Here is a 26,181-nt window from a genome sequence, read left to right as displayed (position 1 = left end):
AGAGGTGTTTACAGGCCCAGCTGGCCCCTTGCCTCCTGGTTGCTTCAGAGATGTTTGATGTCAGAGCTGGTGCCAAGGTTATAAAAGGGAAAGGATGGCTTTGATGCCCCCATCCCCCACCCCCTCCTCCTTCTCATTCTGTTTTCCTGACTCTCCCAGGTCATGGCTGAGCCAGGCTCGGCCATAAGGCACCCCCCTGCCCCGCCCCCCTTCATCCCCTTTTCCCATAGAATGTGCATCTGTTTTCGGAGGAGCCTCATTTCCTTCTACTAGTCTGTGAGCAACTTTAGCACAGGGCCATGGCTCATGGTCATAAAGTCATAGGAAACAAAAGCCAGAAAGCTGGAGATGGTGAAGTCCAACATCTGCCTGCTTTTACAGATGAGGCTGGTAAGACCGAGAGTGGTGAACGACCTGTCCAATGTCACCCAACCAACTAGGAGCACAGCCAGGTTCCTGGCCCTGTGTGCCTTCTGAGACACATGCCTCTTTCTTTGAGGCCCCTACTGAAATGGGCAGGGCAGGTCTGATGGCTGAACACGTGTGTGTGTGCATATGGGTGTGCATGGGCACACCTGGGTACATGTATAGATGCGTGTGCCCACCATCAGCTTCCCAAGCCAAGGCCTTTGACATAGTGGGCTCCAAGTTCATGTTGCTGGATGCTCGGCCAGGCTTCTCAGAGTCAGGAATACCGCATGTCTTCTCCCCACCTGTAGCACCAGTTTTTGACCCATCCCCTAGCAGGGAGGAGATGTACCTGGGAAACACCTGGGGGCAGGAAGCGGTGTTCATGCCTAGTCACGCACCTTTCCTAAGTGAGCCTGTGATCTCAGCTGCCCTGCTGCTAGTCGTGTGGCTTCTCTGTGCCTCAAATTTCTCATCTATAAAATGGGGATAATAATAGCACTCAGCTTCTAGGATCCTTGTGAAGAATAAATTTGTTAATAGCTTGAAGAATAGTGCCTGGCACGTGGTTCCTGCTCTAGAAGTGTTTGCTGTTATTGCTATTATTTTAGCTACTGCTGCTAATAGAACAACTTACATGAGTGAGAGCATAAAACTAACAGCACCAAGATGCCAGATCTAAGGGCGAAGGTTGCTGAGGCTTAGAGTTGGGAGCAGTCGGGGAGGGCTTCCTGGAAGAAGTGGGCTTTGGAGACAGGAGGATTTGTATGGTGGAAAATAGGAAGAAAAATTTATAGAACAGGCTTGGTAGAAATGATGGCAATGGGGAATCTGGATTTTAAGCCTGGAGCTCGTGGACAGCAAGATTTCCCCTATGGAAAGTGAGACATGAGGGCCAGAACAAGTACATCTGGGCTGGGGGTGAGGCTGCGGGGGTTAGGAGCTTCTTATTACTCTCAGGCAGCCCTGCTCAGCCTGCTTACTGGGCAGCCCCATCATCTCTCACTTCCCCAGCTCCTGCAATCTTTTTTTTGTCTTCTCTCTGGGGCAGAGGCTGGCAGGATCCCAAACCCACACCTGGGCCCCGTGGAGGAGCGTCTGGCTCTGCACGTGCTTCAGCAGCAGGGCCTGGTCCCAGAGCACGTGGAGTCACGACCCCTCTACAGCCCCCTGCAGCCAGACATTGAGCAGGTAGGACCTTGACCCTTGGGCCCCAGAGCCCTTGAACTCCAGATAGCCCCAACCCCAGGGACAACGTGGATATCCCAGAGGAGCCAGTGGGTCCCTTGAGATTTGGTCAACCCCTCCTTGACCCATTTCTTCACAGTCCGAGTGCGGCCGTGGTTGGCCTTGGAGGGGATCTTTAGGGTCTGGCTTCCCCTGGCTGCCTCCATCCCTCAGGGCCTGTGAAACGAGTCTGAGCTTCCCCCTTTACCCCTGTAGGCCTGGCCTCTGACCTCTCCTTGTCATCCTGAAGCCTCTGTTTCAGCCTGACTTCAGGATGCCCCCATCCAACCACTCTCTGTCAGTGACTCAGTCTCAGATGTCTGGCCCTGTGCTGGGCTGCTGTGGGGTATGCAGCCAGGGTGGCCCTGGCATCCTATGACCCAATGACAAAGCCACCCACAGAGAACAGTCCTCAGTGGGAGGGGAATCCTCCCACGCTGAAGGGCGAGGACCACAGAGACAGCAGCCTTGGGATGGTGACAGGGAGGGCTTCCCGGAAGAGGTGAGCTCAGAGCTGGGTTTTGGAAGAGGAGAGGGGGAGACAAGGTTATAGGCAAAGAGAAAGGCCAAAGTGAGCCACGAGGTTGCCTTTGTGAATGCCAGAGGTCATACCTCTGTTGTTTGGAACTGAGCTCTCTCTCCACCTAGGTGGTTTGCCTACCGGCCTCCCCAGAGTGGCACAACGGGTGTGGAAACTTTGGCTCTTTCATCTTCTAGTTCTGTGACCCTGCAGAAGTGACTTAATCGAGTTACTTCAATCCCTGCTCCTTCTGCTCTAAGATGAGACAAATTCACACCTCACTTGCAGAGAGGGAGGAAGATGAGGGGTGGGCAGGGAGAGCAGTGTCCTGCCATGGAAGCCTTCTGAGCCCTCCATAACTGAACGGTGCTCTCTGACATGCCACGACTCTGCACATGCCATTCCCCTGGCTGCCAAGACTCAGCTCAGCCACCACCATCTCTGAGAAGCCCGTCCTGACCCTTGACCCCCAGGCACAGGCCCAAGTCAGAGGCCTGTGGGGCAGTAGTCACCTCTGCAGTTGACCCTGTAGTCCCCTGTTTGGGCAGTGAGGTTTTCTCTGGAAGGGCCTGGGTTTCTCTGTTCTGTGTCTCCAGCATCTGGCCCAGAGCAGGTGCTTGGTAACAGTTGGCTAAATGAGAAGGGTGGGGAGAGAACGGGCCCTGTCTCCACAGGGGAAGCTGCAGATGTGGGTCGACCTGTTTCCGAAGGCCCTGGGGCGCCCTGGACCTCCCTTCAACATCACCCCACGGAGAGCCAGAAGGTGACTTGCGCAGCCACAGGCTCTGAGCTGCGCTGAGGGGTGGGGGCCTTGCAGCCTGCTGTGGGTGGGACTAGGCGGTTGCTCTTTTCTGCCTGGCTTCAGGCTATTCGGGCCATGGAATACAGTTCTCGTTTGGGCCTGGGCCAGTGTCCAGCCAGGCAGGCATCGAGTCCTCTTGGACTAGTCTGCTTCTTGGCTTCTTGGCCAAGGCCTTCCCATCCTCTGGTAGGAAATCTAGGTGGATTGGAGTCATACCTTTCCCCAGGTTTTTCCTGCGTTCTATTATCTGGAATACAAGAGATGTGATCCTGGATGACCTGAGCCTCACGGGGGAGAAGATGAGCGACATTTATGTGAAAGGGTAGGGAGCCAGCGTCCTCTTGCCTGTCCAGCTCGCCGCAGCTCCCATGCTCCCTCTGGGTTGCACACAGCATGAGGGGCTCTGGCTCAGGGAAGGGGAGAACAAGCAAGTTTCCAAGGAGGGCTCCTGGGGGGTGGTCCCTGCCTTTGGGGAAATTGTTCTCCCACCAGATTTCTTTTTCCGCACTGAACTTTGGGTTGAACTTACAAGTTTAGTGGCTGGGAAGTTAGAATGTTTTCAAATTGATGGCACATTTTGTACATCGTGCCGATTTCCTGGGAATTCTTTTTGCAGTAAGCTCATCTACCTTCTTAACTCCTTGTCTGCCTAAGTTGACGATGTATATGCTGTGTTGGAAATCTTAATGAGAACCATTCTCTAAAAATGTGTATGTCTAGTTGGATGATTGGCTTTGAAGAACACAAGCAAAAGACAGACGTGCATTATCGCTCCCTGGGAGGTGAAGGCAACTTCAACTGGAGGTTCATTTTCCCCTTCGACTACCTGCCGGCTGAGCAAGTCTGTACCGTTGCCAAGAAGGTCAGTGTCCTTCCCATTCCCCGTGGTGCCAGCACCAGGGCTTCTAAAGTTACCCTGACCTGGCCACCAAGTCCCTGCCCAGCCACTGTCACAATCTCACTGCTGCCCCACCACATTGGAGCTACCACTGCCATCTCCACATGGCCACCACCTCCACTGTCCCGGCACTGCCAGTGTCACCACCACTGCTGTCTCAGCATTGTGTGATGGCCTCTGTCCCATCACAGCCAATGTCACCATGGCTGCTGTCCCATCACTGCTGGTGTTATCACGACTGTTGCCTCCTCACTGCCAATGTAACCACCACTGTTCCGTTGTTCATGGCACTACCCCTGCTCTCATTACTGCCTCCACCATCTCTGTATCCACCCCTTGTCACCATCTTTCCCATCCCCAGCACTGCCGCCACCCCATGGCCACCTCATGACCACACAGTGCCATATCCATCATTTGTAGCTAAATCCAGATCCCAAAGTCACTGCCTCCCTCCCTACCTCAGGCAAGTTAAGCAGCAGGAAGGATCATGGGGTCTGAGTGGGCAGAGTAGGGACACCCAGCATGGCCTTCAAAGGGGCAGTGGGGCAGACCCCATGGGGGAGCTTCCCGAGAAGGCCAGCCTGATCTATAGATCATGGTGTCCACAGGATTGGGAGTTGCTTGGCCAAGTCTTTCCCATACCCTATTTTCCACATCTGTGCCTATGGTCACTGTCCAAGCTGGGCAGTCACTTGGAGCGGCTCTGTGCTTGCAGGCCCACAGCCATCACCCTCCTCTCTCCACTCCCGCCTCTCACTGCAGACCAAAGGCACCTGGGGAGACCTGGTTTGCATCAGCCAGAGGGGAGGCTGGATTTGGGGACCTCGGTCTCTGTGTCTCAGCATCTGCTAGTTTAGGTCTCATCTGGGGCATCAACTTTTTACTCCTGAACTAGGCAGAACTGGAGGGCAGCTGGCCTCTTCCTGCTAGGACTAGGCCTGCCCTCAGAGAGCAGCCCCTAGAACACAGAATGGGTGCTGAGGGCAGTGGAGACTTCAGGGCTATGCTGGCTGGAGGCAGAGGGGCCTCTGCTGTAACTTCTGACCATCCTTGTCCCACCCTGAGGTGCTCTCCTACTCAAGGGGGTAAATGCCTCTCTGGCATCTAGGTTCTGCTGGCCCAATTTCCTTCCAGAGGTGGCCCAAGGCTTTAAGCCTCAAAGCTTCTATGACTCCTTGTCTCTTGAAAGGAAGGGGATATATGATGCGTTCCGGTGCCTGGATTTTCTTAGTTCTCTTCATTACACCCCCTCTGCATGGCCCTTCCCAGCCTAACATGCAGAGTCATCTGCATGTTAGAGAAAGCAAAATGCTCCATGGAGCCTTCTGAAACCGTGAAACAAAAGAAAACATGGATTCAACAGGGTTGAGTGGATCTCTTTACCGAGCCATTGCTGTGGAGTGACTGGCAGAAAGCAGAACTGAGCAACAGGGTTCTGTGAGGTCAAGGAAAGCCTGGGCCATTTGCAGGTTGAGCCTTGTTTGCTGCTGTTCGGTGTGCTTGCCTGTCACAAGCCTGCTTCCATCAGAAAGCCAAGGCTGCATCTGCCCCAAGACACAGCACTGCCCCCACCCGCTGTGCTGTGGACAGAGGGAGAGGAGGCCTGGGAGTGGACGGGGGGGGGCTGTGCCGCACGTGGCACCCCCAGGGCTCACCTAGAAGGGCTGGACATGGATGGGGACTGAGACCGAGAGGAGTGGGAGGTGGGACAGCCCCTTCCTCATGACAGGTGAAGATGTGGATAAGGAGTGGCTGGAATGGAGGTTTCTGCTTTTGTCTCTGAAGTAAGAGGAGAGATGATCCGGTACTGGGGCAGGTGACTTGAGACCAGTGGAAAAAGCTGGAAAGAGCTGCTGTGCTGAGTGGGTGGGGGAGGGACACAGAGAGATGGGGAGGAGTGTGACTGGCATCATAGAGAGGGTTACCTGGCAGTTCTGGGGACCCAGTTGTGGTTGCTGATTAAGAATTTGGGGTGACTCCATTCTGGCAATGATGTGGTTTTGTCTCTTTATCATACAGCCTGGTCAGGAGGAATGAAGAAGGGGAGAGTGGGGCCAACCTGTGGGCGAGTTCCAGAGGAAGACAGGATATGGAAGGGACTGCCTGATGGCCAAGAGGGTCTGGGCCAGACTTAGGACAATGAGAAGCCCCTGGGGGAGCAGGGATGGAGAGGAGGAAGAGGGGTCAGGAAGTTGAAGGAGAGGATCGCTGAGACGGAAGGCCAGAGGGGAAGGGACGTTCTACATGATGCCAGACTCTGGGGAGAAGGTGGCTGGAAGGAGGGGCAGAGAAGGTCAGAAGAGGAGGCTGAGAAACAGAAACAGGGGCCAGGTGGCTCTGAAGTCAACCAGAAGTGGCAGACAGAAACTGGCTTGGCTGAAGGCAGAGCCAGAGGGTCCCTCTTGGAGTGAAGGGACCCTGGGAGGCAGGCAGAGTCGTGGCCACAGTGGGGCACCAGTTAGCTGGGCTGGGCTGAAGGATCGAGTCTGAGGTGGGTTTATGCAGGGGCGCTGCACAGCCTCTGGGCTCCCTGGGCCTGCCACAGAGCCAGCCCTCTGCCGTGGGGTTCAGGGCCTCTGGCAGGCAGGCCCTCCAGGGACCCCATTAACCAGACGAGACTGTCGTAAAGTACAAGGTCTCCTTTCATCCGGCGGCTTTGAACCACCACTGGTTGCCCCGGCCCGGCTCCCCACCTGGAGCCCAGCACACCCACTGGGGCCTGCCTGCGCGTCAGGCACCCACCCTGCAAATAAACAGCTAGTAAAAGCGCCCAGGCCAGGAGCATAATGAGCGCCTGGGACCTGGGGGGGTTCATTCCCCAGGCTGGAGCCCCAGCCCAGCTGCTCCCACCAGGGGCCGTTTGAACCTCTGGCTCATTACCGAGCCCATAAACCAAGCCGGCCAGAGGAATGGAGGCTGCTGGCGGGCCATGCAGGCGGGCCTGCGGAGCTGGCCATAAAAGCTCGCCAGAGGAGGGAGGCACCTGCAGAAGGGCTGGGGCCCGGAAAAGGGGGGAGACACCAGACAGAGGGCTGGAGGCGAGGGGCCAGCTGGAGACCTGAGCCCCTTCCCCAACCCAGGCAGCAGTCCAGGCCGTGGCTGGTGCTTTGCACGGTGACCAGTCTTCACAGGGAAGGGATTGTGGTCTTCGGTTCGGGAGCTCACTGGGATTTCCATGGACAACCTCTGAGGCTGGGCTGGCCACACAGCAGGCCCTGGCTGGACAGCAAGGGTGGGTTTACCAGGCATTCAGTGGAGCTTTTCTCCTGCAGAGTTGGGTCCAGGCCCCTGCTCTGACCCGGCACTCAGGACTTGGCACCCGTTGTCTGCAGGATGGTCACACTGTTTCCTGTCCTTGCCACTCACCCAGGGGAGAGTTATAGTGAGAAACCAGAGAACAAGACTGCGCTGGAAAGCCCTAGTGACAGTGCTGGGGGTTGAGTATGGCTGGACTGAGGGGTGCTCTCCGGCCTCCGCGTGTGCAGTCCCACACCGCTCAGTTGCTCCATGAAACTTCAGTGGGAGGAAGCCCAAGATGACCTTGTTCCAGGCGAGCTGGTCTGAGGGAGGTGGGATGGGGAGAGAAGGGCCCCTCCTCTCCTTTCAGCAGGAGACAGAACTTCCCAGTACTTCAGGCTTTGGCTTTGCTCTGGGGCAAGCTCTTGGAGTGAAGTTGGGTGGGGTGGAGAGGGAGGAGCTGGGGTCTAGATTCCAGTGCCAACTCCTTACAGCAGCGTGCTGGAAGATCCTTCTGTGACAGCCAGGCTGGGGTGGGGTCCCTCAGAGTCTCAGTTACCCCACCCTGACCCTGAGATGCCAGGTACAGAGCAGGGTTTACGGTAGAGAGCAGGACTCTGGAACCTGGCTGCCAGAATTTGAATCCAGCTTGCCACTTCCAAGCTGTGTGATCTTGGACAAATTACTTGCTTTGGTCTCCTCCACTGTGAAGATAGTATCTCCTTCATAGGTAGTTGGAAGGATAAATGAGTTCATAGCAGTAGAGGGCCAATGCATAGGAAGCATGATATTAATGTTATTATTATTAGTGGTCAGACCTCAGGCACATTCCTTTAACTTCTCCAAGCCTCTCCTTCAACATCTGCAAAATGGTAGTGACGACTTTGACTTACAGAATTCGGAGGATTAATGGAGCCATCTTATGTGAACTGAGCCTGCATGGTGCCTTTTTGGGCCCTTTTGGGCCTTCTGGGATCTGCCTTTCCCAGTCTTCCCACAGGACCTGACTCTGTCAAGACCCTTGGGGATGTCCTACTCCTCTGTCTCCTCCAGGCAGCCTCCAGGAACACTGCCTCTCTCTAACCTTGCTTCCTTGCATCCTTCTCTGTTCCTCCTCTGGGTCAGGATGCCTTCTGGAGGCTGGACAAGACTGAGAGCAAAATCCCAGCACGAGTGATATTCCAGATCTGGGACAATGACAAGTTCTCCTTTGATGATTTTCTGGGTAAGCACCATTTCTAGAATCCCATTCTGCACTTGGGGGCTGCCCCAGCACCCACACTGTGTGTTTATGCCACTGTTGGACCCTTGGGGAAGCCTAGCAGGAGGAGTGGTCCTGCTTTCTGCTTTCAGGGAGCTCAGGGTCATGTGTCCCAGTGTTAAGTGAGGTGTATGACACACAGCAATGTCAGAGTGATTGGTGGCCACTGAGGGTGGACCTGTCAGTAGAGGTGGCACTGAACACGGCCATGCTGGATGGTGGGACTCAGATCCGTAAGGATGCGAGGGACGCAAGTGTGTGCTGCCTGTCGCCAGCTGTCTGGCCTCACATTCGACACGGACTGAGCCCTGTGAGTGAGGGTATCAAGTCACTCTTCATCCTTGTGCCTGTGTGACCGACTGAATGAACAAACACAGCCTCCATCCCCATTACTGCCAGACAGGGTTCTGGTGGAAAGGGCTGTGCTGAAATCCAGGGCTGGGGAGCAGGGATTCTGGGTTGAAGGGAAGGTGCTGATGGTGGCCTTGTAGGGTTAGGATATGGGGACAAGGAGGAAGACATTGTATGGGGCCAGCATGCTTGTCCGTGAGAGCAGTGAGTTCATGATAGCCCCGTCATGGCTATAAAGGTTAACTCTGGAAAATGCGGTCTATCCATACAATGGGGTATTATTCAGCCATGAAAGCAATGGAATACTGATACATACTACACTGTGGGTGAACCTGAAAACATGCCAGGTGAAAGAAATCAGACACAAAAGGTCAAATATTATGTGACTTCATGTATATGAAATGTCCATAATAGGCAAATCCATAGAGACAGAAAATAGGTTAGTGGTTGCCAGTGATCGGGAGAAGTGGGGATGGGGAGTGACTGTGACAAGTAAGAGGTTTCTTTTCGGGGTGATGGAAAGGTTCTGGAATTAGATGGTGGTGACGGTTGCACAACTCTGTGAATATACTCAAAGCCACTGATTTGTACACTTAAAATGGTTAAAGTGGTGCATTTATGTGACGTGCATTTTACCTTGATTAAAAAATAAAGCGAGTTTGTGAACATGGCAGCCCAGGAAGTCAGGATCCATGGTTTCTGGATCCGCTCTGCCACTTGGGAGCAGGGTGGCCTGGAGCTCTCCTGGGGTGGCCCTTGATTGGAGAAGGTGAGTTGGTCTTAGCTGAGCGCTGGGGCCCCTGCAGGGGATATTCTGAGGTGCGGCTTCCGGCAGTGGGGAGAAGGCTGCCAGTTCACCTGACTGTTCCCCCGCCCTGCACACCTGGCCTGGCCACATGCACACAGAGAACTTTGTTATAAAAGCATCAGGTCTAAAAAGGGTGGCACCAAGTTTGACTTCTATTATTTTATTTATTATTTTGTACATAATTCCTGTAGAGGAGTTAGAAAATGCAGGTAAGCAATGCCTCCTCCCCACCTTAATCTCACCACCCAGAGATAATTTCCACTAACATTTTGGCATGGATTATTATGTTATATATTATTTGAGACTTAAACATAAGTATTTTATATACGTATTAATATATACACATCTACATGCATACATATACAATACACACATATATGCATATGTATATGAATGGATTTCTATTACACAGACTGTTTTATATCCTGATTTTCTGGAAAACCTAATCTTCCAAGAACATGCTTTCTGGTCAGTAGGTATCGATCTGCATTTATATCTCCATCATCACACTTAATGCCTGCCTATGTTTTGTCGCAGAGATGGGCCCTGTTTTCATTAATTAATCCTCTCTTGGTGGGTATTCAGGTCATCTCCAGGTTTTCCAAAGTGAGTGACACCCTTGGTGTATGCATATCTTTGGATCTTTTGTGCATATCTTTGCTTAGCTCTAAGAAGCAGATGTGTCTTTGTACATTTTAATAGTTTTTGAAACATTTTGTTCAGTTGCCCTCTAGAAAGGTTTTACTTGTTTATACTCCCACCTGTGCCCTGTTTCTACAGGGTGCCATTTTCCCTAAACTTTTGCTACCACTGTACATTAAAAAAAATTGCCAATAAGATAATTCCTTTTTATTTGCATTTTTTTAATTGCATTTAAGGTAGAACTTTAAAATATATTTATTATCCATATTGTGGAATTTTTTCATGGTTTTGCAATGTTCATCTTTTATTATTGATTTTCAGAGCCTTTTATGTATTAAGAATACATTGCAAATAATTTCTCCGGATTTTTCTTATGCTTTAAATCGTTTATGGAGTCTTTTTTCTTACAGACTTTATGAATTTATGGCATCAGCCTTTCCTTTATGAAGTGAGGCTTTAGAAAATTAGTTTTTAAAAGAAAAACAAAAAAACCCTGCCTTTTTTACTGACTGAGTAAACCATGTTCAAAATAAAGTTAAACAGACTCATCCTTTGTTTTAAAAAATAAAACCATTAACAAATACTAGCTTTTATATCCATGAGATTTTTCTTTTCCACCTTCATAATTTATTTTCTAATTATGTAATTTATGTCTTTTGAATATTTCTTAATTTTTAAAGGTAATGGTTAAGCACCTATAAAGTCACCATCCAGTTATCCTGTGTTTCCTTACAGTTTCTTATGTAGGTCATGCTGAGATAATGTGTGTGCGTGCGTGTGCATGTGTGTGTGTGTGTGTGTGTGTGTGGTTTAATATTCTGATATTTGCTTAATCTATTGGCATCATATTTCAAATAGAAAATAAACATTCATTCATCTGCACTGGAGGGATGGAGAGCTATATGGGTGGGTGGAGACATAGATGAGTGCCACTATACAGTTGAATAAGTGGACAGACAGGTGGAATAATAACCTAATTAATGGACAGATATAGTGCTTAACAAATGGTAGCTATAGAGGAATGTAGATAGGTCAAAGTAGATGGACAGCTGTATGGAAGGACAGATTGATAAATGGATGAGTGGAAAGAAAGAAAACTAGAAAAAAAGTTATATTTAATGTTCACTTATAGCAACTATGCATTCCACACTGAAAAAATTTGAATCACCTTTGCATGGTGTTTGAGAATTTCTTTAATTTGGCTTCAGAAAATAATTTTTCTATTGATCTTTCTTAATCCCTTCAGCAGCCTGTGCTCCAATCCCATTGACTTTATCAGGTCATGATTAGATTAGGTGAAATGACATGAAATTGCTGTTTAAATGGGTCAAAGATAGTTAAATACAAGAATTTTCATATGGTTCAACCTAATAGTTGAAGGTATCCTGGGAGATAATGGATAAAAGGGATGATTAGATAAAACAATATAAAAAGATGGCTGCTTGGATAACTAGGTGGTAGATGAAAAAGACTGTTGGATGAACCACAGTGAGGTACCACTTCATGTCTACTAAGATGGCAATAATAATAATAATAATAACAATAATAATAAACCAGAAGAGAACAAGTGTTTTGACGATGTGGAGAAATTCCTGGTGTGCTGGGACATTGTTGGTTTTGTAAAATGATTCAGCTGCTGTGGAAAACTGTTTGGCAGTTCCCTGAAAAGCTGATCATAGAATTACTAATGAACCAAGAATCCTCCTCCAGGTGTGTACCCCAGAGAATCGAAAGCAGGGACTCAGACATTTGTGTGCTAACGTTCACTGCAACATTATTCACTATATGAAGTTAAAAGATGGGAACAACTCAAGTGTCCATCAACAGATGAATGAATGAACAAAGTGTGGTACATTTCTCTTATCTGAAATGCTTGGAACCAGAAGTGTTTCAGATTTTTGATGCTTTTTGGATTTCGGAATAATTGCATATAAGATATCTTTGGGATAGGACCCAAATCTAAATACAAAATTTTTTTCATATATACTTTGTAAGAATAATCTGAAGGGAATTTTACAGAATATTTAAAATAATTTTATGCATGAAGCAAAGTTTAAGTACGTATGTGTGGAGTTTTCCACTTGTAGCATCATGTTGGCAATCAGAAAGTTTCAGACTTTGGAGCATTTTGAATTTCAGATTTTCAGATTAGGGATGTCCAACCTGTATGTATCTAGAATGGAATCTTATTCAACCACAAAAAATAATACGGTTTAAAAAAAAACACTACTGATATATACAACAAGGATGACCCCTGAAAACATTATGGAAATCAAAATAAGCCAGACACAGAAGAACAAATATTGTATGATTCCACTTATATGAAATATCTAGAATAGACAAATTCATAGAGACAGAAAGTAGACTAGAGGTTACGAGGGCGAAGGGGAGGGAGGAATGGGGAGTTATTTCTTAATGGGTGCAGAGTTTTTGTTTGGGGGATGCAAAGGTTTTGGAAATAGTAGTGATGGTTGTACAGCATTGTGGCTGTAATTAAAGCCACTGAATTGTGCAGTTAACATGGTTAAAATAACAAATGTTCTGTTATATGTATTTTACCATGATAAAAACAATTTAAAAAAATTGATGGATCGCTGTTTATAGATGGTGTATGAATGGATTTGTACATAAATGAGTCATTGAAGAGGTGGGTGGCTTTGTTAAGGGTGAGTAAATAGGAGTGGATGAACATGTATATGAATGCATGAGTAGGTGAATGGGAAGCTGTATAGATGGAATGGGAAACAATGGGTGGGGAGATGGAGAGTTTGTGAGATTTTACCTGTGGCTCGGCCATGGATAGAAGCTGGTGACAGAGGAGGTCACTGAGTTTTTCCTGAAGCTGCCCTGCCTAAGGGTGGCTACAGGCTGGCAGTGTTCGAGCAGCCCTTGGCCAAAAACCACCTCGGTGTTGCAGGCTCCCTGCAGCTCGATCTCAACCGCATGCCCAAGCCAGCCAAGACAGCCGAGAAGTGCTCCTTGGACCAGCTGGATGACACTTTCCACCCAGAATGGTTTGTGTCCCTTTTTGAGCAGAAAACAGTGAAGGGCTGGTGGCCTTGTGTAGCAGAAGAGGGTGAGAAGAAGATACTGGCGGTAAGTCTGCTTCTCCAGCCCCAGTGGAGGGCATGGGGGCAGCTTCTTCCATATACATTGTCAGAAAATATATCATCAGAAAATACATGCTTACTCTTCCTCCTCCTTTCTCCCTCTCTCCTGCCCCCGTCCCCCCCTTACTCTATTTTCCAAGGCATTCTCCCTCTTTCCTCCCAATTTCCAGCCTTCTTCTCCTTTGAGGCTCACATCCCAGGGGAAGCCTATTTAAATCAAAAGATGACTCTGTTTATACTCTGCTCATTGGCTTTAATAGAGACCTGTGTCCTGGGTTTCCTCTGATCTGGGCTTCCTGGGTGAATGGACAGGGGTCATGCCTCTCCCATTTGAGCAGGACCCTCTGAGGGACCATCCTTGCTCTACTCTCTGAGAGGTCTGCTTAGAGGGGTGACTGGAGGGCCAGAGGGAACCGTCCTTCCCCTGAGTCCACAGCAGCCATGGAGAAGAAGTTAATCCCTGAAAGTTTACTTAGAAATTGCAGGCAGCCAGCCAACCCTGAAAGTGGTCCTTGAAATTGAATCTACTTGTTATATAAAGAATGGTAACAATAAGAAACACTAGTGCCCCAAAGGAAAAAGGAGAAAACGACATGCATAGATAATTCACAAAATAATTACCAATGTCTGCAAAACATTTTAAAAAAGATTTAGTCTCTCTAGTAATTAAATAAAGGGATACAGTAGTCCCCCCTTATTTGCAGGAGGTATGTTCCAAGACCCCCAGGGGATGCCTGAAACTGCAGATAGTACTAAGCCCATATTATGTACTATGTTTATTCCCATCTATACATATCTATGAGAAAGTTTAATTTCTAAATGAGGCACAGTAAGAGAGTAACAACTATAATAATAAAATAGAACAGTTATAACTATATATTGTTATAAAAGTTAGGTGAATGTGGTCTTTCTCTCTGTGTATCAAATATCTTACTGTACTGGCCCACAGGTAGCTGAAACCCTAGAAATCAAACCCAAAGATAAGGGAGGACTACTGTATTTTAAAATGTGGGTTTTTTTGGTCTGTTAAATTATATATATTTTTAAAATAGAAATGCTCATTGCTGCTGAGGATGCAGAGAGAAGACAGGCCCCCCTTTTACTTCTGCTGGGAGTGCTAATGGTTTTACTGTGTGGAGGAAGCAATTTGATAACATATAGTAACAGATTTACCAATATTTCTGCCCTTGGACTCTGTCATCCCACTTCTAAAATCTCTTCTAAATAAATAACCCAATAAAATTTAAAAATCTAGGTTCTGGGATATTTGTTGCAGCATTATTTATCCTATCAAACAGTTGGAAACAACCTAAATGAACCAAAATAAGTAGTTTACTAAATAATTATGGTCAACCATCCCATAGAATGTTTGGCAGTCGTTCAAAACCAAACTTTAAAGGATAGACAACTACATAGTGAATATTCCTAAGTGAAAAGAAGCCAGCTATGGAAATGTATATTTCATACACCTGCAGAGAAAATCAGCTGTGATGCATGCAGATGTTAACAGTGCTTGTCTCCATGTAGTGGACGTGAGGGTGAGAGTCTCCCTTCTTTATACATTTCTGAGGTTTCCAAATGTTTTACGAAGAGCAGGTGCTGCGTTTATGTTCAGAAACCCTACATCTTTTTTTATTTTTATTTATTTATTTATTTTAATAATGAAGTGGCCCTTATGTTTTTCCTGGCCTGGTTATTCTCCAGGCCACTGAGCAGAGCCTTTGTGCCCCTAACCAGGCGCTCTCTGTCCCCTCAGGGCAAGCTGGAAATGACCTTGGAGATTGTAACAGAGAGTGAGCATGAGGAGCGGCCCGCTGGCCAGGGCAGGGATGAGCCCAACATGAACCCTAAACTTGAGGACCCAAGGTCAGTGCCCAGCCCCTGAGCCCCAATGCCCACAGGTCTGGGGGTACAGGCACAGTCCAGGAGGCATCCCATTGCATGGCCATGTAGAAGTCACAAAGCCCACATGGCTCAGAGAGGGGCATGACTCATCCAAGGCCACACAGTAAGTTAGGGGGCAGGTGACGGGCATCTTTCCAGAGAACACTGGGCTCAGCGAATTCAAGACGCAGGTGCTACTGGGTACCTGTTGGTTGCGTGCCAAGCATGCTATCATATGCATGTATACATCGTGCTATGGAACCTTCCCTGCAGGGTAGTTGTAATCTCAGCAAAGTTCAATAAGGGCGTTCCAGCTAGGACAGTGGTGAAGCGGAAATGTTCTCACCTGGTCTGATTGGCTCCAGAGCCCAATCAAGGTCTTGACCTTACCTACCAAGCTGCCTTCCATGGGTCTCCTGTGGTGCCAGTATGACTTTCAAATGGTCTTTCAGCCTTCATTTTCCCATCTGTGAAATGGGGAGCCCAATCCCTGTCTTCCCTATATCACAGGCCTCTTAGGGAATGTGCTATGATTGTGCCATGGGGCTGGCAGAGCAGTGAGAGGCACCCTTGCCCGAGGATGCTGGGCTCTGCACAGGAAGAAAAGAGAGACCCATGAGACACCAGCGTGCAGTCTGAGTTAACGGGGCCATGATGGAGACACAGAATCCTCCAGGTACTTTGAGTTGTGGAGCTGGCCTAGGGAAAGGTTTTGAGATTCTTGGTTGTGAGAGAACCAGCTTCCTATGTTCTCTTCCCACCATCCTTCCCTGAGCATGGACCAGCCATGTGCATCTGAGCAGGTGGCTTGGCTTATCTGGGACTCAGTGGGCTGGGGAGCACTTTGAGGCACTGCCCAGCTCCTAAATCTGTAGTTCGTGATTAAGTCCTGGGTCAGGAATGGGCAAGGGCACCAAGGAAGGTGTCCTGGAGAGGGTGGCAGAGAACTGGGCCCCTGAGGATGCTTAGGGCTTGGCAGCACCCAGAAGAGGAGGGCAGCACAGGTGGGGGTGACACTGTAGCAAGGGCTTGGGGGAGACGGAATACAAGCGCAAAGGGCTAGTTTAGGGACAGGGCCTGGGCAGGCGCTGGGGGTGGACTGCGGAGGGCCAGGCCGTTGGACCTGCTGTTGAGAGCAGAGTTTGGAGAAAGCAGCCCTAGTAGAGGATGCCCAGTTGACCTCCAGGATCTTGCTTCCAGGCGCCCCGACACCTCCTTCCTGTGGTTCACCTCCCCATACAAGACCATGAAGTTCATCCTGTGGCGGCGTTTCCGGTGGGCCATCATCCTCTTTATCATCCTCTTCATCCTGCTGCTGTTCCTGGCCATCTTCATCTACGCCTTCCCGGTGAGCAGGCCTGATGGCGCTATGGTGGGGGAACTCTGGGTCTAATGGGGGAGTTCATCATTGTCCTAAAAGAGCTCTCCCAGTCTAATGGAGAGAAGTAACCTCTGTCCTTGGAGAGCCCCTGGTCTGATGAGGATACAGAGCCCTGCTCTGGGTGGTCTCCAATCTGGTAGGTATACAAAGTTCTACCATTGGAGGCTCTTAGTCCAGTGAGAGAAACTGAGTACTTGCCCTTCCTGGTGAGACAAAGCTGTCCTCAGCAAGCCCCTAGAATATGTAATCAAGGGGTGAGGAGAAGATGAGGCCCTTTGGGTTGCGGTGGGCGGGGGCCTTTCTGGAAGGGAGGTGTGGAACTGGGTCTGAAAGGAAGGTGAGATGTCGATGGCAGAGCAGAGAAGGTCCCTTTGTCTTGACAGCAGTTGCAAATCCAGAGGAAGGGAGGAGCTGGGGCTGGGAGAGCATCTCAGGGTCTACCTGAGGCCCTCAATAGAGTGTGTCCTGCCTCCTGCAGCAGGTGGGCATAGGAAAGCTGTCGGGGAGTGGGAGACTGGCCCAGGAGCCCTTATTTGGCTCGATGCCCATTTGGGTTTCCTTTCACTTGGTAAGAAGTCAGTTGATGAGCTTGCAGGTGGCTCATCACCAGTTGATGACCAGAGGTGGCTGTCGTGCCCCTGCTCTGTGGGGCCTTGCTTGTGGGAGGAAGGCCCCTGCCTATACTTCCCCAACCCACACAACTCATCAGGGGACCCGGATCACCAGGGAGCCTCCCCCGGTGTCTCTGATACTTTAGACCTTGAAGGGGTTGCAGCATTCTCAGGCTGACACCTGATTTCTAATGCTCTTTAAAATTTAAAAGAAACCTTTTTAATATGAAAACTCCAACCCTATATAAAAGTGGAGAGAATGGTGTAATCCACCCCTTGAGGACCTTATGTTGGTGGTAAAAACGCAAACACTCAGGGAAGGAAAGGGCCTGGCTGTAGGCTGCACACTACTTCGCGCACACTCCCAATCCAGGGCTCGCTGTGATTCCCGCTTCAGGCCTCAGTCCTGGTCAGCACCAGGCCACTGGCCCAGAGCATTGTTCCCCTGGCAGACAGGCTGCTTGGGGAACTGCCCCTAGGTGAGCTCTTTGCTCTGTGAGTCCTCCAGGAGAAGGAAAGGGCAAGACCCCCCTCCCACTGTAGCTGGCCTATGCCTGTGTCTGCAGAATGCATCTCAGAGAGGAAGAGAGTTAAAACCACACATCTTTCCATGCAGTTTCTAACAGCTGAACTGAGAGGAGCTGGGGAAAGGACGTCTGCTTTGGATGCCCAGATCAGCTACCCTCTGGGCCATAGTGACTAAGGAGAGTCTAGAACCGGGGTGATGATGGGTCTGCCTATAGGCCAGACCTGCTAAGCTGGCTGTGGTCGCCCGAGGCGCCATGGCGAAATGTTTCTGAGGTTCTGAGGTTTGTTGATCAGCAAAATCTGACTGTGGTCCAGGGTAGATCTAGGTTGCAGGGACCCGAGGTGTGTACCATGTGGGAGGCCTCTTTAAGCAAAGGAAGATGAGATTACAAATATAAGCTGAGATACAGGACTATGGAAGGGTGTGTGCATGTGTAGTGTCCTGTAGCATGAGCTGTCGCTGTGACCTGAGATCCGGGGTCAGGCGCCAGGACTTCTGCCTGGTGTTTCCTGCGCAGACGGCACCTTTCCCAGCCTGCCTCAAGCTCCTCCTCCCATTCAGAGCCCAGCTGGCCAGTGTTCAGTTAGCCACAGAGACTCTAAGCACCTGTGTGTGTCTGGGAGGTAAGGGCGTGTTTTGGGGATGAGGGAGAAGAGGATGAGGCCTCGTGCCACTGGGAGTGCTCAGTTCCCTGGGGAGACACTGAAACCAGAGAGTAAGGAAAAATACTGTGGATGGTCCAATGCTCTTTCGGGAGGCTCAGGCCATGGGAGTTTAGGAAGAGAAGAGCTGTTGCAGACTCTTGCCCTCTGTGTGGTCTGAGGACTAGCAGCAGCAGCACCAGGGAACTCACTAGAAACTCAGAGTCCCGAGCCAGCCCCAGCCTGCTGAGGGGGAATCTGCATTTGGGCACGTGATGGTTGGAGAAACCCTGTTGGATGTGACAGAGCTCTGTCGCTGAAGTCAGGATTACCGACTCTCCCTGTGACCTTGGCAAATCCCTCCTGCTCACGTGAGGAAGGGGCTGCACGAGGCCAGCTCTGGCCTTCTGTGGCTGGGACTGTGCTTAGGGGAGCACCGTCATCTTCCCTGGGTGCTGTTCATTAAGCCAAGCCTCCTTCTGAAAAGCCAAAGGGAGGGGAAGGGCAGGTCCAAAGTGGCATCACCACCACCCGTGATATGCCTAAGCCCAGCCCCTGCCAGCTGCACCCTGCACTGTGAGGTTACTGGGCCGCAGATCTAGGCCTCCAGGGGCCTGGGGAAGGAGGCCCTGCTGCCTGGCCGGGAGAGGAAGGAAAGATTTCCAGTTACTTCCAGCCTGTGGTCCTTCCTCATCCCTGTGGGCAGGAGCAGAGCGGCACTGTGGGGGGCCTGGTCAGAACTCCTCCCTGTCTCCTGGCCGCCCAGCAGTGGGCCACTCTCCTTTGAGTTTTTCTGGAAGTTTTCCTCTTTAAAATATGGACCCTGCCTCCCCTCTCCCAGGGCTGGTGTGGGGGTGTCAGATCCTAGGTGAGGGGTCTAGGGATGAAGGGGGTGGCCTGGGCCTGAGGCTGTAGACTGGCTTTGCTCACAGGTCTTTGCTGCAAGCTGAGCACATCCTGCCTCCCTCCACCCAAGTCACTCAATCATTTGGCCAGTACCAGACTATGAGGGCCGGGCCCTGGTGACCCTCACCTGGCTTTCAGGCCTTGGGACAGAGGCTGCCCGCCCCAAGCCAGGGCCTAGTGGAGAGGGGCTCAAGGACAGGGCAGCTCCCTGCAGTTGGCCTAATCCCCCACCCTCTTGGAAATTCCCTTGGGAGGGGTACGGGGGGCAGCCTGTCTGATTCCTCTCAGCTTCCCCCTCGGAGCCAGCCGGGAGCAGGGCCAGCGTGGGGAGGCAGGAGGCGTTTGGCGGGGAAGGAGGCCCGCTCTGTTTCCAGAGTTGGCTTTCCCCAGCCGGCGCTGGGGAACATACTGTCCCAATTAGGAGCCCTGTGTTGTGTTGTATGTGTTTTCATGGTTTTGGGGGGGAGAAATGGGGAGGGGAGGATACTGTCAATCCTGCAGCAGGCAGGGCTCAATCAAGGGCGCCCCGCCTCTAGTGCTGGGCTGTGCCGTGGGTCATCCACGACAGCCCGTCCCCAGCTCTCTCTCTCTCTGCTTTCTGGACAAGGGTGTGATGATCCGTGAGCCCTGGGCTGCCATGTGGGGGAGGACCCTGGGCCCTGCCTTCAGCACCTGTCTGACGGAAGAGGCCAGGTCCAGGGTGCTCAGAGTCCTCTGGGCAGTCAGCTGGAACCTGGGAATGGGCCTGGCTTGATGGGGGAGAAGACAGAGCAATTTGGGCAGCTTTAGCCCCGAGGTGGGAGGGTGCGGGTGGAGTTTTGGAGGGTATGGGTTTGCCTGATGGGCTGGAGCACTAGGCAGGGCCGAGTGTTGAGCCCCGCATGGGATGGATGGCAAGTGGTGAGGGCGAGGCCTGGGCAGGTGGTTGAAGAGCCATGAGCCTCCTCTCTCAGCCTCTTGCCTGCTGGCAGCTCAGCCCCGTCCTCTGAGCCCCAGATCCGGGACAGCAGCTCTGGCTGTGCCTGCCCCAGTGGGATCACCCTGTGTCCCTGTCTCCTCCCTCTCTCCAGAACTATGCTGCCATGAAGCTGGTGAAGCCCTTCAGCTGAGGACTCCCCTGCCCTGTAGGAGCGGGCGTGGGGTCCCCTCCAGCATGGGACTGGCCGGCCTCCTCCACTCAGCTCGGTGAGCTCCTCCAGACCTCCAAGGCCTGATCGTCCTGCCAGGGTGGGCAGACAGACAGATGGACCGGCCCACACTCCCAGAGTTGCTTACATGGAGCTCTGAGATCACCCCACTTCCATCATTTCCTTCTCCCCCGACCCAACGCTTTTTTGGATCAGCTCGGACATATTTCAGTATAAAACAGTTTGAACCACACAGCAGTGTCAGTGTGTGTATCTCTACGGTACCTGAACAGGGTGTGACTGTGAAGGGGGATGTGCCTGGGTGGGCGGGGAGGGTGGACTGGGTGTAGGTGCTACTTCCGGCCCAGCCTTCTGGAGGGAGAGGCAGCCCAGAAGCAGTGGGTGGGGCCCCGTGAACTGCTGCTTCTTTCACAAGACTGGTTGGGGATAGGGTGGGCCTGGGGCTTGGTGTCTGGCTTGCCTTAGCCCCGGCCTTCTCTGCCTCCTCTCCAATCCAGGACTTTCCCCTTTCCCCCTGCCTTCTCCTCACTCGGGCACCCCCTGTCTCTTTCCCAAGCTGCCTAGGAGGGCAGCTACCTGTATCTTCTGGTTTCTTTGACCATGCTGGGGAAGAGGTTCCATTTTATAGAAAGGGAACTCCAGGGGGGAGGGTTCGGCCAGGAATCCGCTAGGCAGGGAGGCCACAGCACCTCTGGCTTTGGCCTATTCCCATAGAATCCTGGGATTGCTTGGGTTCTCTCTCTCCACTTCCTCTCTCTGCTTTCAGAATCTGATCTTGACAAAGACACCTTTTTCTTGTGGTCTAAAGCTTAGTTGTAGCCATTGGTTTGACATTTCCTGCAGGAATTGGGCTTAATCTACAGGAGCAGCAGGAACATACTTGGAGAGAAAGCCAAGAGCTTGAAAACATCACGTTTCCAAGAGTCTCCTGCCTCTCTCGCCCGAGGGGCTGAACTCTGTGAGCACAGTGCTGGCAGCCTCCACTCCTGTTACCCAGGGGGTGTCCCCTGTTTTCCACTGTGACCCTGCACCCTGGCCCAGTCCCCCTTGGCTCTTCACTGATTGGCAGGACTGGAGGTGGTTGGGACAGGGTTAATGTCTGGAGCCTTCCTGAGTGAGGGAGCTGCACCTTGAAAGCAGAGTGATTCTTACTTCAGGAGAGCTTCAGGCTAGAGGTGGCTATGAGTTCTGAGACCCTGACACCTGAACCCTAGAGCCAGGGGCCACACTGCACATAGGACACAGCAGGGACTGGGGTCAGAGCTTTTCTGGGAAGGTCAGTCTGGTGCTGAGCCTTCACTGAGCACGCTAAGCTTTCCTGTGGGGAGGCAGTGAGAGGAGGCTGGCCTTTAGGGAGGGCTAGAGGGAGAGGAAGGAAGGGGTGGGGCCGCCGCTTCAGGAGGCCCCGAGAGAGTTTTTAGGAGAGGGGAAACCTGAGAATATTTGAAGGGAGGAAGGAGGAAGCCACTGGTTAGGGAAAGATCAAAGACACAAGAAAGAGTATGAGGTAATTCATGGAATCAGTTTCTGGAGAAGGAGAGGAGGGGGTTTGCTTTGGAAAGAAGCTCTGTTTTGTCTTCCAGGCTCAGAAAGGCAAGAGGAAATGAATGAATACCATGCAACTATCAACTGGATTAAAAGAGCGTTAGGGGTCGTTGTGCTTATTTTTTCCTTTGTTCCTTCACTTTATTCTTGATTCTCTGGGTTGCAGGTAATGGAAAACCCCACTCAAGCTAGGAAAGGGAATTCAATGGCTTTACAGAAATGAAACACCCAGATGATTGGCTTCAGGTAAAGGCCGATCCAGCTCCTCAATGAGGTCATTGAGAGTTTGTGTTCTCAGAGTTGGCTTCAGTTTAAAGCTGGCTCCATTCATAGGGCTGTGCTTGAAGCTGCTCTCTGAGACCACATAGGCCACTAAGAAAAACTCAGAGGGTGATGAGGAATGGATGGCAAGGGGACACCATGTCCAGCAAACGTGCCTTGAGATGCTCTATGTAGCAGGCCTAGAGCAGGGTCTGAGGATGAGTTGCATGGGACTCTTGGCCTTCCATAGCTCCCAGCATGGTGGGGAAATTGTTCCCTTTTGGGAGTATCAAAGAAGGAGTGCCCACTGCCCTGGGAAAGGAAGGGGCAGGAGACTCTCAAGAAGGGATATCATTTGAGTGGAGCATTGGACTGGCCCCGCGGCTAAGAGAGGAAAGGTGTTCTCAGTGGCAGAAGTGGAGGCCGAGTGGCGGAGCTGTCAAAGAACTCAGCTGGTTCAGGGCATGGCTGGGGAGAGTGAGCCTGGAGGGAAGTGGCCCAACAGATGAGAGGGAAGAGAGGCTGGAAGGGCAAGGCCAGGTAGGGAGGGCCTTGTGTGTGCAGTTGAGGAGTTTGAACTTCGTTATGGAGGCAGTGAGGAAGGCCGGAAGGACTCGAAACTGGACAGACCTTGATCAGAATCATGTTTTTCTGAAAAACCATTCTAGCTTAGTTCTTGGGAGACAGGAGTCCCCTGGGGGTACATGGGTGGGCTTCAGGTATATAAACCTTATGTCAAACTGCCTTTGATGGGGTGAGGGTCCAGTGATCCCACCCGATTCTTAAAATGGTCTGTGGTCACAAATGGCAAAGGACAATTGCTCAGGCTGCTGTGCGACTGGTTGCAGAGGGACATTCTAGAACACTGGTTCACTAATCCAGGAGCCAAATGGGAAAGGTCTGAAAGGGTTCAGGGTGATTCATCCATTCATCCATCCATTCATTTGCTCATTAGATAAATATATATGTTTTATATATATACATAAAACATATATTACATATATGCGGCGGGGGGCTATCTGTGTACCAGCCAGGGTGGTAGCCTCTAGAGATACAATCTTGAGTAAGATAAACATGGTTCCCACCCTCCTAGAGCTCACAGTTGAGTAGAAGAAGCAGACAAGTAGATGGGCAATTACAATACACTGATGGATGATGAACAGGAGCTGTGGAGTCAAGAGCAGGGGTGGAAAAGACAATAGGGGGAGCAGTAGTTCATAACCAGAAGCTGCTTCAAAGATCTCTAGGAGTTTCCACGTGGTTACAGGGCCAAGGTTTCTGGCCAGGGGCACTTTTGTCCTCTAGGGCATATTTGGGAATGTCTGGAGGTATTTTTGACATCACAACTGGCGGGGGAAGGGGGTGGTGGTTATGACAGGGGCTGAGGCACCTTTAGAAATGTTTTCTCCCTAATAAAAAGGAGCACACAAGGAGACACATCCTCATCTTCTGCCTCTCAATCTTACGGAAAAATGTAATGACTAGAGCTGTGGCTGCCATCTTGTGATCCTGAGGCGATGAGCCTGAGGAAGAAAGCCAGCACACACAGGACGGCAGAGGAAGTGGGGAGGACCTGGTTCTTGGTGAAGCTATTGAGGAAGCACCAACCCTGAAGCCGCCATAACACCAGAGGAGACAGCTTGTGACTCAGGGCCAGACATTCCTTATAGCGTAAGCCATCTTTGGTTGGGTCCTGTGTTACCCACAGCTCCAAGCCTCCTTGCCGGCGAATTTCATTCTGCTCCTCTGAAACCGGTTTTCACTGCCATCTGCAATAACCACGGCTGCCGTGCACAGGCACCACATCTAAGACATCATACGTTTATTATTTATTATAGCAATTTTCCCACAGATGGCAGTAAAGTGTTTTGTTCTAATAAAATCAGTGTGTTACAGTAGTTTTCTGATGGAAGTAAATTACCTTGAGGAAGGGGCACCTTTTTCTAATTCACACAAGGGCACCATCTAGCCTTGGTGGTTAAATCTGTGGACGCCCACCCTTCACGATTCTCAGCTGTAGCTGACAGCACAGACGTTCTCTGCTTCTTGATCAACTTTCTGTCTGTACCCAGCTTCCGTGATACCACAGTCGCCTGGTGGTCCTCCTCTCCCTGTGGCCTGGCGTCCCCCTCTGTTGGTCTGTGGTGTTCCCCAGGTCTCTTTCCCCGGCCCTGTTCTCATATTGTGTGGCTCCTAGGCACCCTCACCCACCCCGCTTTCTCTGCCCTCTACAGGTGAATGACCCCGGAATCCCTCACTGTAGCCCAGTTTCTCCCCTCTGCTGCAGGCACCTTAATGTACTGCTTACACACTGGCACTGTGAACTCAAACCCTCCCCACTCAAAGTCTCCATTCTCTGCCCCATTAAAAAACTCCTGCTCTGTTGTTCCCTCCACCCATCTAGTCCCTGGAGCTGCACCTGTGGGAGGCATCCTTGAGTCCTACCCCCTCCTACTCCTTAGATGCAAGACATCACCAAATCCCACAAATTCTGCTTCTTGAATCTGAGTCAAGCTACTTCTTGTCCCATTACTAACATCTCCACTTATGATCAGGCCCCCAACAGGCCGTCATTGAAACCCAAATGCTACTGCCTTTGGCCATTCCTCTCTCTCAGATCTGCCCTGCGTGGTTCTCCACTGCCCTCAGGAGGGAGGCCAGCCCTGCTCACTCTCCCTGCTCACCTCTTGCCTTTCCTTCTGCCGTGTCCATCTCTTGGGTCTCAGCTTGGCCCTTTCCTCCGGGTGTTCCCCCTGTCCTGCCCTGGTGCCTGTCTGCCACGCTCAGTCAATGCCATCCCTCTTCGGTTACAGGGCTTGTTAACACTCCATTGAAACTAGCAGACTTGACTGTCCCACCCCCCCCCACCCTGGAGTCTGCGCCTCCAGGGCTGAAATCACATCTCAATTCTTAATGAGATGTCTGCTTCCTTCACTGAAGGGACTTTACTAAGTGTTTCATTGCAAGTTTTCTTTAAATAGCCAGGCTCTCCGAGCCATTTCAAATAGGGTTTTATGTTCCTAAATTCAGTTAGTTCTCAACATTTGAGACCAATTCTTGCAGTAAGGTGAAGAATAACTCTCATCTGTGAAAGAAAAGTGGTTCAGTAAAGCTTGATAAGCCTTTTGTATCCAGAATACTCAGTTCCCTGCCTTTATTTTGTCTGCTGGTGTTTTTGAGAGATTCTACACACACACACACACACACACACACACACTCACACCCACCATTTTCTGCTCCTTTTCCAGGGCTGTGTGGACAGCCCAGGACGGGGTGACGGGAGTGTGGAAAGACAGAAAGGGCTCTGAGTGTAGCCCCTGCTGTCCGGCTCACAACCCCTCCCCAGTTTGCCTCCACCCCCAGGGAACTCAAACTTGTCTCAATCCTCTCTCCATGTGTTTCATAAATGTAGGATTATGGGATTTCCAGAGGAGCCAGGTGGGCATCCCCTGACTGGGACCCGGTGACAGCCCAGGAAACGTTTCCTGCTTGGGAAAGAGAACTGGGTGAGGGCAAGGGTTCACCCTGACACGCGAGGTCCTCACACGGCTGCGAGCTATTGAAATGAGTGACGCCAACCTTCCCCTCTCCCCTTTCCCCATGTGCTTTTGTTCCTCCCTCTGGGGAAAAATCGCTACGGCTCCTATTCCCTGTGGCTTGGCCCAGCATGGCTTGCAGACTCTGTTTCTCTGCCTTTGTTTTGGTCTCAGTTTTTCATGGGGTGGGGGATGTGTGTGCAACAGAGAGACAACAAATGAGGCAGATGCAGAGAGAAACAGACTCATGGTGAGGACCAGAGACAGAATGACAGGGGCAGACGGGGACAGGAACAAGACCAAGGACCTCACGCAATCGCTGGAGCATTTGCTCCTCGTGCTCCTTATCCCTGCAGCTCCAGAACCACACCATTCTGCCGGCGCCCAGGCTTACCGCTTGCCCCCGCTAGCCGGTTCTCCCTGTTTCCACCTAGTCTGGAGCCTGCCTCTGCTTCATACTCCTCAGACTCCCACC

The 26,181-nt window shown here is 51.0% G+C and overlaps 1 protein-coding gene across 34 annotated transcripts in view; it reads left to right on the top strand.

Moving 5' to 3' along the window:
- The window catches only part of DYSF (dysferlin), a 232,292-nt gene extending 211,696 nt beyond the window's left edge, over positions 1-20,596 (top strand). For all 34 annotated transcript variants that reach the window (XM_028832409.2, XM_028832404.2, XM_028832406.2 and 31 more), the window contains 9 exons: positions 1,460-1,599; positions 2,830-2,918; positions 3,184-3,279; positions 3,678-3,819; positions 8,218-8,317; positions 13,072-13,250; positions 15,021-15,130; positions 16,349-16,496; positions 20,287-20,596. In XM_028832409.2, the coding sequence (XP_028688242.2) occupies positions 1,460-1,599; positions 2,830-2,918; positions 3,184-3,279; positions 3,678-3,819; positions 8,218-8,317; positions 13,072-13,250; positions 15,021-15,130; positions 16,349-16,496; positions 20,287-20,325 (1,043 nt within the window). In that variant the 3' untranslated portion in view covers positions 20,326-20,596. The remainder of the gene's footprint in view (positions 1-1,459; positions 1,600-2,829; positions 2,919-3,183; positions 3,280-3,677; positions 3,820-8,217; positions 8,318-13,071; positions 13,251-15,020; positions 15,131-16,348; positions 16,497-20,286) is intronic.
- The last annotated feature ends 5,585 nt before the right edge of the window (positions 20,597-26,181 follow it).

The sequence above is a fragment of the Macaca mulatta genome, chromosome 13, assembly GCF_049350105.2.
Source record: "Macaca mulatta isolate MMU2019108-1 chromosome 13, T2T-MMU8v2.0, whole genome shotgun sequence".
In the NCBI taxonomy this organism is placed as follows: Eukaryota; Metazoa; Chordata; class Mammalia; order Primates; family Cercopithecidae; genus Macaca; species Macaca mulatta.
The sequence above is the reverse complement of the archived record's forward strand: the minus strand, read 5'-3'. Positions and strand labels throughout refer to the sequence as shown.